Source organism: Eleginops maclovinus, chromosome 11 (genome assembly GCF_036324505.1).
Source record: "Eleginops maclovinus isolate JMC-PN-2008 ecotype Puerto Natales chromosome 11, JC_Emac_rtc_rv5, whole genome shotgun sequence".
In the NCBI taxonomy this organism is placed as follows: Eukaryota; Metazoa; Chordata; class Actinopteri; order Perciformes; family Eleginopidae; genus Eleginops; species Eleginops maclovinus.
The window spans coordinates 8612130-8624594 of NC_086359.1; the positions used below are offsets into that span (position 1 = coordinate 8612130).

The following is a 12465-nucleotide window of genomic DNA, read 5'->3' on the forward strand; positions in this document are numbered from 1 at the left end:
ACGATAATAACATTCCAGGATTGTGAAAACCCTGTCTATTATCAACCACTGTGCAGGTTAGGGAGATGTGGATCTAAGGAGATGTGGATCTCCTTAACCTGGGTCAGGATGGAGCATTTTTTTCATTCCTCTTGACTTTATACCAGGCTGAGATCGGAATTTAAACAGCTCTCTCTGTTTGGAAGTTTGAAAGCCTTTAGTAGCGCCCAAGAGAAACTCAACTTTGCTCCCAGCACAGATCACTGGTGATGTTTTAAAACAGTTTGGCCTTAAACCCTCAAGAGGGACCTTGGAGGAAGATTGAGGATTTGTGAACTTTCACGGAATCATAGCTTGAACCTTCAAAGGGGTTTTATGAGAAAATATGTGCCCGGGTTTTTTTTTATCATCAGAAGATCATTAACCAATGTTTTCCATGTTGCATGAGGATGCATGTTTGGCACACTCATCATTAGAAAGGTAAATAAGCTAAAATCACTGTTTAAATGAACACCTGGATTTGATTATTTGAGAACACTTTACGTGTTTTAATGACCTGCTGGTTTCATTAGCGTGAATATTTCTTATAATATTTTAAGGAAATCCAACATCATTGTGAATCTTGTTATTTATGTGACATACCTTGTAAAAAGACACATTTTACTGAAGAAAATGGTCGAGACCACCTTGTCGATTTATATTTCAGTTTTTCCTTTCACTGATTTATAACTGCTTGTATGTACGTAACATTTCCTGCACTTGTTTTCAATAATAAGTAATCAACTTTGTGTGTGTGTGTGTGTGTGTGTGCAGACACATCCTCCCCTGACTTTGAGCCAGTGAATTTCAGCCGATGGAAACTAAAGCAGGAAGTGAGGCGCCGAGAGCAGAGGGAACGAACACATCCCCTTCCCACAGTCAACTTAGTGAAGGGCACTGAATATTACTTATCATTACAATAATGCTTTTGTCTATGTATTTAAGTATGTTCTTTTATAATACTGACGTTTTACTGGTTGTATGTAGGCAGACGTAGATGCATTCAAGGTTTAAAGCTAAATGCTCAAAACCAGGTGTGTGTTTCCATTCAATTGCATTGGAGTAAGTCAGATTTTTCTCCCCATATATTTGTCAGTCTGTGCTTTTTGTTTTCAATTTTGCTAACACTGCCATGTTCTGACAAAAAAGAAATCCATGCCAAAACAAAGCACTTGCCCAAGGTGATTTAAAGAGATGGTCTTGGACAAACCACCTGAAAAGCATTAGCTACTCAAGGACTAAGCCCAGAAAAAACAACACCTTACATGTGCTCATTGATAGGCCAAATGAAGCAGATGACAACAACCTTTATATTTATCCTATTGTTTTTGTTTTCAGCTCTACAGGGAAGTCTGATAATAGCTATGTTGTTGCCATAATAACCGCCTGACATCCACAGTGTGGCCATAATGCCAACCGTGCACTGCTGATAACGCCGACTCACCCTCCACTTTATGCCTGCCTAGTCAACTTGAGAGCAGGCGGAATGGAAAGAGGAAGAACAACAGAGGGGGAGGTGAAGTAGGAAGCGAAGGCTGACTCACGTACACTGAGGTTGACGCTGCTTGCAGTTTGCTATAATAATGTGTTTGTGTGCCAATATTTAACCGTCTTGACTGATGTGAAAAGGGTTGAGACATAATCACAACAACAGAAATTGTAATTGTGTCTATTTTATTAGGGTGTTATCTGCAGAATCATACAGGCTTGACGGTGTCACAGTGATTTTGCATCAATGACATTACAGTTTTGGTACCTTCCTGGTGTCATATGCCTCCTCTCAAATATCATTGTGTTAGTTGAGAGAAAGAACAAAAAGAAATAAAGAGAGAACGACTGACCTTTCACTAACATTTTCATATAAGAACCAAATCCTGTGGACTTTATGTTCAGGATTGGCTAAGCTGCATGCAAAACCATTGTAAACACAGAGCTGTGAAACATTTCACACTGAATTAAAAACACTTATCTCATGATCATAGTGAATTGTAATTATTAGATGCGATGAAGATGAAAAATGAAAAGAGCCTGTGTCCTTGTGTTAAATGTAGTTATTTTTCTTTACGTGTGCTTCTCTTCTCTCACAATGATTCACTTAAGCTGCATATCCACTCAGAGGGCGGCAGTGGCTTAGTCTGTAAGGGCTTGGACTTGGGTCTAAAGCGCGCCGGTTCATGTCCCGATAGGACCAAAAAAAGAAATGGAGTGAGCTGGTAGCTGGAGAGGTGCCAGTTCTCCTCCTGAGCCACTGCCGAGGTGCCCTTAGAGCAAGGCACCGAACCCTGAACTGCTTGCTGGCGCAGGGTACTTGGCAGCCTCCCTGCTCTGCCACCTCTCCTACGTGTGTGGTTGTTTGTGCATGTATATCCTCCCTGTGTGTTTAAAACACTACAGAGTGGGGAAATAAAGTATATCTTCTTTCACCAACAGGCTCAATTCAACATACAGCCAGAGCTGGTGACAGGAAACCAGACGCACCCAAGCCTTTGGTGTGTCTGGAGGAAGAGAGCAGATAAGCATGTACACTCTCAACAGCAGGTGCACAAAGATACAAACACTGAGTAATGTACTTTGTTCCCCTTCTGTGGCTGACAGATGGCAAGAACGTGAGAAGATGAAACATTGTTTTCACAGCAGAGCAGAAGAAGACTATGATGAATGTGAGTGGTGTTTCTATCCCCAACAAACCACCAACTGCATTCAAAAAACAAGCACTCAAATGCAGTGACAAGATATCACAGTACAACTCCAATCTCAGGTTTATCCTCCAGCGAAAGGTCTATCAGAGGGATCTCAGGACAAATCCCTGTGTATATTTACTACTGAGTCCGTTAGACAGGTGGGCAGATTAGAGAGGCACCTACTTCCTCCTGATTCCCACAACAACAGTTTGTGGATAAGCTCAGGCTTACGCGGTTGCTGGTAAGTCCGAGCCAAATCCAACACAGGTTTAGACTGTTGCTTTCGAGAGGGTCATGATCCTGAGTAATAACAGCAGCTCTCTGACACTGTAGAGAAAAAAGAATAGGTATGTTTTGAGCTGTCTATGACAATGACTGGAGAGGAAAATGGAAAATACAGGCTAGAAAAATCGTGTTTTTCATTAACAGTTCATTTGAAAAAAAGTATACCATGTTCCCCACAATATGCCTTATTTCCAATTCATCGTAAGACATCGCTCTACTCAACTATTTTTTGGCCCTAATACCAAAGTGGAGGTGGTGCTGGGGCTTTTTTTGGTAGTCTAGGTTCCAAGCCAGTGTAACAATACTTAAATGGGGAGTTGAAACACAACAGACCACTGATTGGTATTAAAGAATTGTGACTAGCGGATAGGATATTCTGCAGTCCCACCATTTTTAGATACCAAGATACCATAAATAGAGACAGGACTGTCTAAATTAGGAGAAAATAGGCCAAGCCATCTTATTGACAGATTTCAGATCTCTTGAACTCGAAGAAGAAGAAGAAGACGAAGAAGATTTTCGGTGCTGATGTGAGTTTTTCCGAATTACTGTGAGACCCACATACAAAAGCTTATTGACTTGCACATTTGAAACCCAAACGACCCCAAAATCAAATCTGCATGGTTGTTAATCACTACATGAAAGCCATTTTGGCGGCTTCAGAACAAGACTGTCAGTGTGCCATTGATCTCTCTCAGGCAGGGGCTGAAGGCCACGAGGGAGTGAAGACGAGCAGGAGGGGACATCAAACAGCGCTGTGGTTATGGTTGGGGAAATGATTGCTCACATCTCCTCTGGGAGAGCTGAATTGTCCTATTTGTCAGGGGGTGTGTAGCGTAACGCTGGGTGTTGAGTTTTGTCGGTGGCTCCCAACATCAACCTTTGCGACTCAGTCCGAGCTCAAAGTCTGCCGCAAGATCTCCTAATAGCTGATGGAGCATGTTAATTATCAGCGGGAAACATGGGGAGGAAGTGGAAGCAAAGCAGGGAGATGTCCAAGTACTGCTAGCTGGACGTCAGTGCTTATATATATGGAACAAGTGTGTCGTGCATGCTGGCCTTTAATGCAACAACTGTTTTGCAGTGACACTAAAAACAGAAATAGACCAAGTGTATCTTCTGCTCTCACCGCCTGCAAGTGGATACAATATACTGGTTTAATTCTAATTACAACCTTTCACCTTTCAACCTCAAAAACCCCTTTTCATTATTTGTGTTCTATATATATACACATATATATATATCACTATATGTCTGTGTGTGGTCTAAGCAACACAGCAGGTGCTCAGACCAAAAATCTAAATGAGAAGCGAGTCAAGAGGCTTAAAAGATTACAGAGTTGTATTGTCTTTACACAAAATGTAACATTTATGTTTGACCAGCAGACCCTTAAAGAGAGGAACGGAGGGACTGTAAAGGTGACCTGTGTGGTTCATATTACACAGACCTGCACTGTGGAATAAATACAGGCAAGTGGTGAGAAGGGAAACACACACACACACACACACACACACACACACACACACACACACACACACACACACACACACACACACACACACACACACACACACACACACACACACACGTATTTCTTTGATCTAGATACATTTTGTCTTTGGTTGAAGAGGACTAGCAACTTAAAGATGATTATAAACAGGCATTTATGGTTCAAAGTGAGTCAGTGAAATGTACTGTTATGTTAGAGTTCACCTAAAATAACACAATTTCCAAACCTAGCATTTGACAAAAGCATTGAACGGGTTTTTAAAGGAGAAATTGTTTTACTGTTAGAGCCTTCAAGCAGGAAGACAAGATATTTCTAAGGAATTAAGTTGACAATTTGCTCTTAATTTCTGATATGGTCTGCCTTTTTTAAAGATTCTCAGACATTTTATATATCTTACTTAAAAAAATAATCAACAGATGATTGACTGATGAAAATGGTCAATAGTTTCTGCCCTATATGGCTGAGTAGCTTAAAAATCATACATTCACTTATATTTTGAAAACACAGCCAACAAAAACAGATTCACACCTCACTGGGAGCCATAATGCCTATTACGCTTTGTTTCTCTCAGTGTGTGTGTGTGTGTGTGTGTGTGTGTGTGTATGTCACACTCACTGCCCCCTCTCTACTCTCCCTTTATGGTGAGGAGATTAGGTAGTTAATCCAGTATATCTCAGAGAAAAAGCCACTCCTGATGCCACAATGGATTTCACTCAGTCCACCAGAGAGACGACAGACCTGCTGCCGATATGCATTGCGACCTCTGACGGAAGCAGGACACCCACACACACCCACACACACCCACACACACACACACACTTTCTTACCAAGGACAGGATATTATATTACATATTAGGTGCTATTAATAACGCCACAACCACAGTGAACTAATATTATGAAACTGTCACGTCATTCACAAACTCCCTATGATAAAACTGACTTTAAACTGTATGTTCAACATTCAACATATCTTATGTATAGTCAAGCCAGTGTTACACACCTAAGTCAAACAGAATGCTTAAAAAATGCCATTAATATTTAAAAGGGTATGTGACACTCTTCACTCTCCATGACAGCACATGCACTCGGGGATACTGACTGGCTAATGTATTGATTGAGTCATTAGTGAAGGAGTCTGAGGGATGAACAGCCCTGTTCCATCGCCTTATCCTCTCAGTCACTGATCACTTTTAATAGACCAACTTTCCCCATGTATGACAGGAGATCGAAATGCAAATAGGTGTGTTTGAAGCAATTCTGTGAACTAGAGATCGAACTTTAAATTCAGCTCAAGCGCTGCTATTTTGCAGCTGATCCTGACCTTTGACCTTTAGGACATGACATGCAAAAACAAAAGTGAAAAAAAGTGTGTTCTTGTGGTCGACTGCCTTAAAACAGTAACACTCATAGATTGATCACTGTGTTCGGATCAGGTGCAGTTTTTAAACATTAACAGCAGGATGTCATGAAGTTCTCATATTCCCAGAAAGATCTTATTGATTATCCACAGCCCATTTGGTCTCTGTGTGTCTTTTTTAGAGGAACAAACCTCAGGAGGTGTGTGTAGTCCTTCCTCCACCCAAGCTGTGCTCTCTCCCACTCATGCTCCCACTACTTCGAGCACTTTCTTCCCTTTTCAACCCATGGTTATTGTTCAACCCTCCAATCTGTGGACTGCCGCCATGTTCTTAAAGAGGCTGCTTCAAGAAACATGTTGAGAAACATTACCCCCGGATATAGAGTAATTCTGACTTCAAAATAAAACAAATACTCAAACTGAACACTACTACTTGTTTTTTTGACAGTACCTAAATAAGTTTATGATACTAACAATAAATCAAATTTATTCCCAACTATAATTACCATTTACTTCAAAATAAAGGATCTCAAAATCTAAATTTTTGTGTTTTACAAAATGCATAATTTTTCACCTTCATGTTTTATCAATGTTTTCCAATTAACTAAAAAACATTACTTGTTAAAGTTAAAAGTAGGTCCAACATGACATAACACAATGTTAAAGTATAGTTTACATGTTAATTCATGAATAGTATTGATCGATAACACGAAAAAGCTGAATATCTCAAAATGAGCTCATTCTACTTCGAGGGATGTCAAGTTAAATGATTATATCCCACGAGACGCTACATTATGTTATGCTCAGTCGTTCATATAAAGATAAATATAATTTAATTTCTACAGACGATGGGGTTTAAGGTTTATTTTATATGAATTGTATTTATACATGTTTGTTTGTGTGGGTGTGCTTGTGCATGTGCCCGAGCGTGCTGATGAATGGTTCACAGTGTATGCTGGCATCAAATCATAATACAGTAATCATATGTAGGAAAACCCTTCACTAATTCAATAATAATAATAATAATAATAATAATAATAATAATAATAATAATAATAATAATAATAATAATAATAATAATAATAATAATATTAATAATAATAATTCTGCTTCAAAATATAGTTTATATACTGTCTTATAAGAGAACTGGGCACAGTTATCTTATAAGACAGTATGTAAACTATATTTTGATGTGATGTAAAGTAACTAAGTTCATTTACTGTACTTTTACTACTGTACTCAAGTAAAAATATGAGGTACTTGTACTTTACATGAGCATCTCCTTTTTATGCTACTTAGTACCGTACCCCATCGATATTGTATTTAACTACATGATACCTTAAGTTACTTTCAAAACGTATGCGCATACTGCGTACAAGAAAGGTCAGATTGGTTTTATTCTGAAACTCATAACCGGAAGTCCAATGTCGGCCTCGGTCAGTAGCTTGCGGTTGTTCAGGATGACAGCTGAACGGGTCGTAAAGGTAAAGCAACGCAGTCGCTACCATTAACAACAATCATCACAAACTCCAGTTTAACAGAAAGGACAGACACATTTCACGGTGTGACACGTTTTATACCACAGGCGGAAGTGTTTGATTGTACCGGAGGACGGTAATTGTTAACCTTGCGGATATTTTTAGTTCTTTCACGAAGAGAGAAAAAGATCCGTGTCCGGATGTGCCAGCAGTATTGGGTTTTTCGCATGGCGTAGGCACCTTTTCTAAAGCAGGATATCCTTCATGTTTGGAGGGTCGCAGGAGCCCCTCGGGTCGAGAGTTTTTCTCGCTTTTAACATTAACTACACCTCCAAGATTACCAATTTGTGAGGAAAAAGGATCAACGAAATGATTGTGCAATAAGAGGAAGAACCTTCGTAACACGTCTTGCCTCAGTGTTGTGACTGTGGAGAGAGCAAGTCACCGGATACATTGTTTTTTTTGTTTCCTTATCGAAACCCCAACAGTAAACGTTTCTTTCGGCTCTTACAAGGGAGAGAAAAAAGAGAGGGGATATTTTGTTGTGCTGTTAGTGTGTGAACCCCTCCAAGGACCGTGAAAACCTTCACGATGACGAGCAGCACCCCAGCGGACATGGTGAGAGAATTGACTTTCACACTTTACCGTTTACATCCATTTACTTTCCTCAGGGGTTTGAAAAAAAAGGAACATTTTTCAATGCTTCTTACTTCCATTAATTAGACTTGAGCACTTCTTTGTAAAGGCCCAGAATGGCATTTGGAATATGTACTATGCATGTTATTGGTTATAAAAGTTGGGTTTGTATATCTCCAGTGCAAATTGGAAAGAAAACTGTGGCAGGTTGAACTTTTCTTTTCAGTAATTGTAAGATGTAAACACTTAACTACATTTACTTTACCTTTAATTTTGCTTATCATTTTTTGCTTATCATTTTAGATTACGTTTTGAAACATGAATGCACACTTGATGTTCATTATAGATCAAACTGTAAAATAATATATCACTCAAACTGGTTTTCATATTGTTTAGAAACAAATGGAAACCAAAGAAAAGTCAACCAGATCCACATTTCTAAAACCAAGCAAAGTTGCTTGCTGTATAATCCACTGATTATAAATGATTGTCAATCAAGCTACAAGACCAACAGGAACAGCTACATGTTGTTTTCATTTAGTTAGATTCGTTTGTTTTGTTATTATACTTTAATTCCCAGTTTGGACACACTGGCACCACTTGTCTCACAAAATCCACCACACTCTCAACAAATAAAGGCTGTACTTCTTTCCCCGATGTCTACTTCTCTGTATTTTATGTTTGACATTTTGTGAATCTCTAGCATCACAGAGAGCCAGGCAAGAAATGAGTTGAGGAGAAGGTTAGGTGCTCTGCTGCTGGTCTGGAGTGCATGGTGACCGGTAATTGCATTGCTGCAACAACCCCATTATGTCACACCTGCTGATGTATTGGTGCTTTCAAAGGAGGCTCAACTATAACCTTTAAGTCTGCGGTCATCATCGGGTGACTTTCAGCTTAACCCCACCCTCTGAAGACGCTATCCTCTTATGACTTCTATTACACCCGCTTACCGACTATAGTGTGTCTTATGAGCTCTCATCATAAAGATTTATGTCCACATCTTGTGGGTGAGCTATTCCCCAAATTAAAAGGCGTATAAAATGTGTTTTGTTGTGTTCAGCCGGTCTCACAATATATCTCCTCTCTGTCTGGCATGTTTATGTCTGTCATCATTGCTGCTACTGCATAGTGGCTCTAAGAATAATTCCAGGTCTATGTATAGAAAGGATAAACCACGTAATGTGCCCCTCTGCGCTGACATCAGCTAACCCAGCTATGCCTCTCCTCCTGTGTCCAAGTTTGCTGATCCCTTGAACAGCAGGTCCATTATGTTGTTGGGATAATACTCTAGAGGTGAGTCGGCCTCTATGTATATGTCGGGTCAAAGCTAAAGCATCTATGTATAGCACATTTCGAGGAATTTCCATGGATTAAATACATAACCGTTCATTTTTTATACCCTTCCGTGACGGATAGCTAAATCTTTATGCCGTTCATAGAAGGTCTTGTGTTATGTCAACATCTGTGTGGATATTTGAGGCTTTGTATGAACTTTGGTTTGGTTTTATGGCTCAGTTTACAGTCCTAATTGTGTTTTTCTTGTGTATTATAATATTATTATTCAGCCGGAGGAGCTTGGTTTTGAGCCTCCAGTAGGGCCTGCTGACGTATCTTTAGGCAACACACTGAATCCCTGCCAGCTGCTTTATTGCCTGATGTGTGCTGTAAGAACTTCCCTTCGGGGGAAAGTATCACATTATTATCGCATCATTTATCCCCAGTGTCGGGAATAAAGTTCAACAGTAAAGTAATAATACTTTTCCAAACTCTCAAGCGTAGTTTCAATGGGTTTTACTCCTGCCGTCCCTCAGGCTCCTGTTATTAACATGCCTGCTGCAGAAACATAAAGGTCAAATTCTGCTCAAGAGTAAGACATTTCAGCGTTCCTGCCAGTAAAGCCCTTCAGAGAAATTGCTTCCCCTTTGTGGCTAGGCTCAGTCTATACATCAAACTAGCTTATTGTGTTCCCCATGGAAAAGTGGGGAAATATCAGCTCTCTGCAATTAACTTATCCTGTGTGGTTGAAATCAGCTGCAGAAGCACCCTGCGTCTCCCCCACAACTCTCTCTCGGTCCAGGGAAAGAGCAAGTGTATGCACACACGCACGCGCACGCACACACACACACACACACACACACACACACACACACACACACACACACACACACACACACACACATACACACTAATAAATGCTGCGTGGAGTGGGAGTAGGAGGGGAGGAGATTGTCGGTGAATGAATCTGAGAGAAGGAATAGTCGTGCCTCCTGAGAATGGAGGATCGGATTTTTTAAAAAACGTTTTGGAAAAGCAGAAAAGGAGGAGGGTATTGAAGAGTGGGGGGTGGGGGGCAAATTGCCTTGCTCCAGGCAAACCTCAAAAGTGCTGACAGGGCTAAAATGGTCCCCATGGCAACAGCGGGACGCTTGGTCTGAAGGAGTGTTTGAGTATGTGGAGGGGCCAGGGTGAACTGCAGGTATGTGTGTGATGTGTGTGTGAGTGGGGTGTGTGTGTGTGTGTGTTTGTAACAATAAGAATGAGAGAGAGAGAGAGAGAGAGAGAGAGAGAGAGGAGAGAGGAGAGAGAGAGAGAAGTACAGAAGCAGGAGAAGAATAAAGCACCCCAGTTCAGATAAGAGCCGCTGAATAAATACACTCCAGAAAAAGACTGAGAGTCCCATGGAGCGGAGAGTGAATTTCAAACATCACCGCTTTCGATGTGTCCCAGCACAGCAGACAACACAGGGAGATCAAGGTACACACACATACACACACATAAAAAGGGAATACATGGATGCTCCACTTTATCATTCAGGTTATCAGTTGTACCAAATGGTTTTATTCATGTGAGTGAATAATTTACTAATGCTTAAGCCTTAAAAAGAAAAACTTTTGGGTTGGTCTCTGATATTTTTCATGAATTTAGAATAGTTTTTTACTGGGTTCATTGGCAGATGTTTCTCTTGCTTGGGAATACGCTGAAACCGCTTTTCAAAGCTAAAATGCTAAAAAATGTGACATCCATTTGACTTTTTCACATCGTAAATTGTAAAACCAAAGGTTTCTTATGCAGCAATGTGTTGTTTCAAGCTCCAAAAATAAGAACATGTCAAGGGCACTCTGTCTTTGCTCTTAAAATGGATGCACGCATCATTGGTTAATCATTTCTTGACCTTTTGATATAACTTAACTGTATCTTTTCTTCCCGGTGGGATGACCATACTAAAGGCATACAGGCACACATGTGATGTTGATAAGATATGGAGAGATAAGCACTCACACCTCCCGCAGTGGGTAGTATTTAACACCCTGTCATTACTGCAACGGTGTGTGTTGAATCATGTTGGAGGTGGCAATCACGGCTCATTTACTTGCCCAGACCAGGAGGCGCGATAGAACAGTGCATCTCAACCAGGGGTCCGGGGACACCCAGGTGTCCAAGAGGGACACATTAGAAGCCTGTAAAAAAACTATTACTTTTATAATCTTTAAAGACACACAAGCATTACTTCATATTTGAGAAGCTATAACCAGCCATCAGTACTCTGTGTGTGGCTAATTATAATGTTGGTGCTTTTAAAGCAGTTTATAGTTCATTCCCACATTGTTAAAGAGTCCCTTGGGGACACACACACACACACACACACCCACACACACACACACACACAAAGGAGTCAAAGGTTGGGGTCGGAGGTCAGAGGAGAGTAGGTCGTGGATGAAAGGAACAATGGGGGGGGGGGCACTCCATGTCCCTCTTCACACTCCAGCTTAGCTCAGCACTCATGACACCAGAGAGGGAGAGACGTCCGCAGGCGGTCCTCAGCGTCGGGACTGAGCTGCTGACCGGGCTTTGATTGACACATTCAGAGGGAGAAAGAGCGCTATTGAATCCTGACAGTTACATGAAGCATGTCAGTGAATGTGTGTGCGCTTGCTGATGCCATGTGTTGTGGGTCTGAGTCACGGATCAGGATTGCATCATCCCGCCTGGGTGCAGGAGTTGATTTATCGACTCTGACATTGTCACATGTAGGCCCACGGAAAGTTCTGTCAGCAGTGGTGAAGGTGTGTTTGATTGTTTGAAGTTAAATTAAAGCATTTCATAAAGTAATGACTCGAAACACTGACAGATTGTGCAATACAGCAGCTTAATGATCTGTTGTACTTGTTACGAAAGACATGTAATAGTAATAATAATAATAATATTGGGGAGCTAAATGGTTGTTAAATGTCATATTTTGATTGGCTGTGAGATCATGCTTTGTCTCTGTAAGAGTGATGTAAAACATTTTGAGCTTTGTCAGTTGCTGGTATCAGCAAGCGTTAAATTAGCGTTTGGTCAATGCTTACGCCCGGCAGCCCTCGCTGATTGTGTAGAATTAATTCAATTGTATTGATGCATGTCTGCTAAATCAACATGAAGTCCTGTTGAGAACCTCTCATCCATTGATCCCTTACGTAACGGTTTGTTTGCTTGCGTATGTCTTTGTATTCTTCA

At 40.7% G+C, this 12465-nt stretch overlaps 1 protein-coding gene across 1 annotated transcript in view; it reads left to right on the forward strand.

The window, feature by feature from the left end:
• The first annotated feature begins 7290 nt into the window (after positions 1 to 7290).
• ubl3a (ubiquitin-like 3a) overlaps positions 7291 to 12465 on the forward strand; it is a 29703-nt gene continuing 24528 nt past the window's right edge. The window contains exon 1 of the mRNA XM_063895112.1: positions 7291 to 7947. Coding sequence (XP_063751182.1) covers positions 7921 to 7947 — 27 coding nt within the window. The 5' untranslated portion in view covers positions 7291 to 7920. The remainder of the gene's footprint in view (positions 7948 to 12465) is intronic.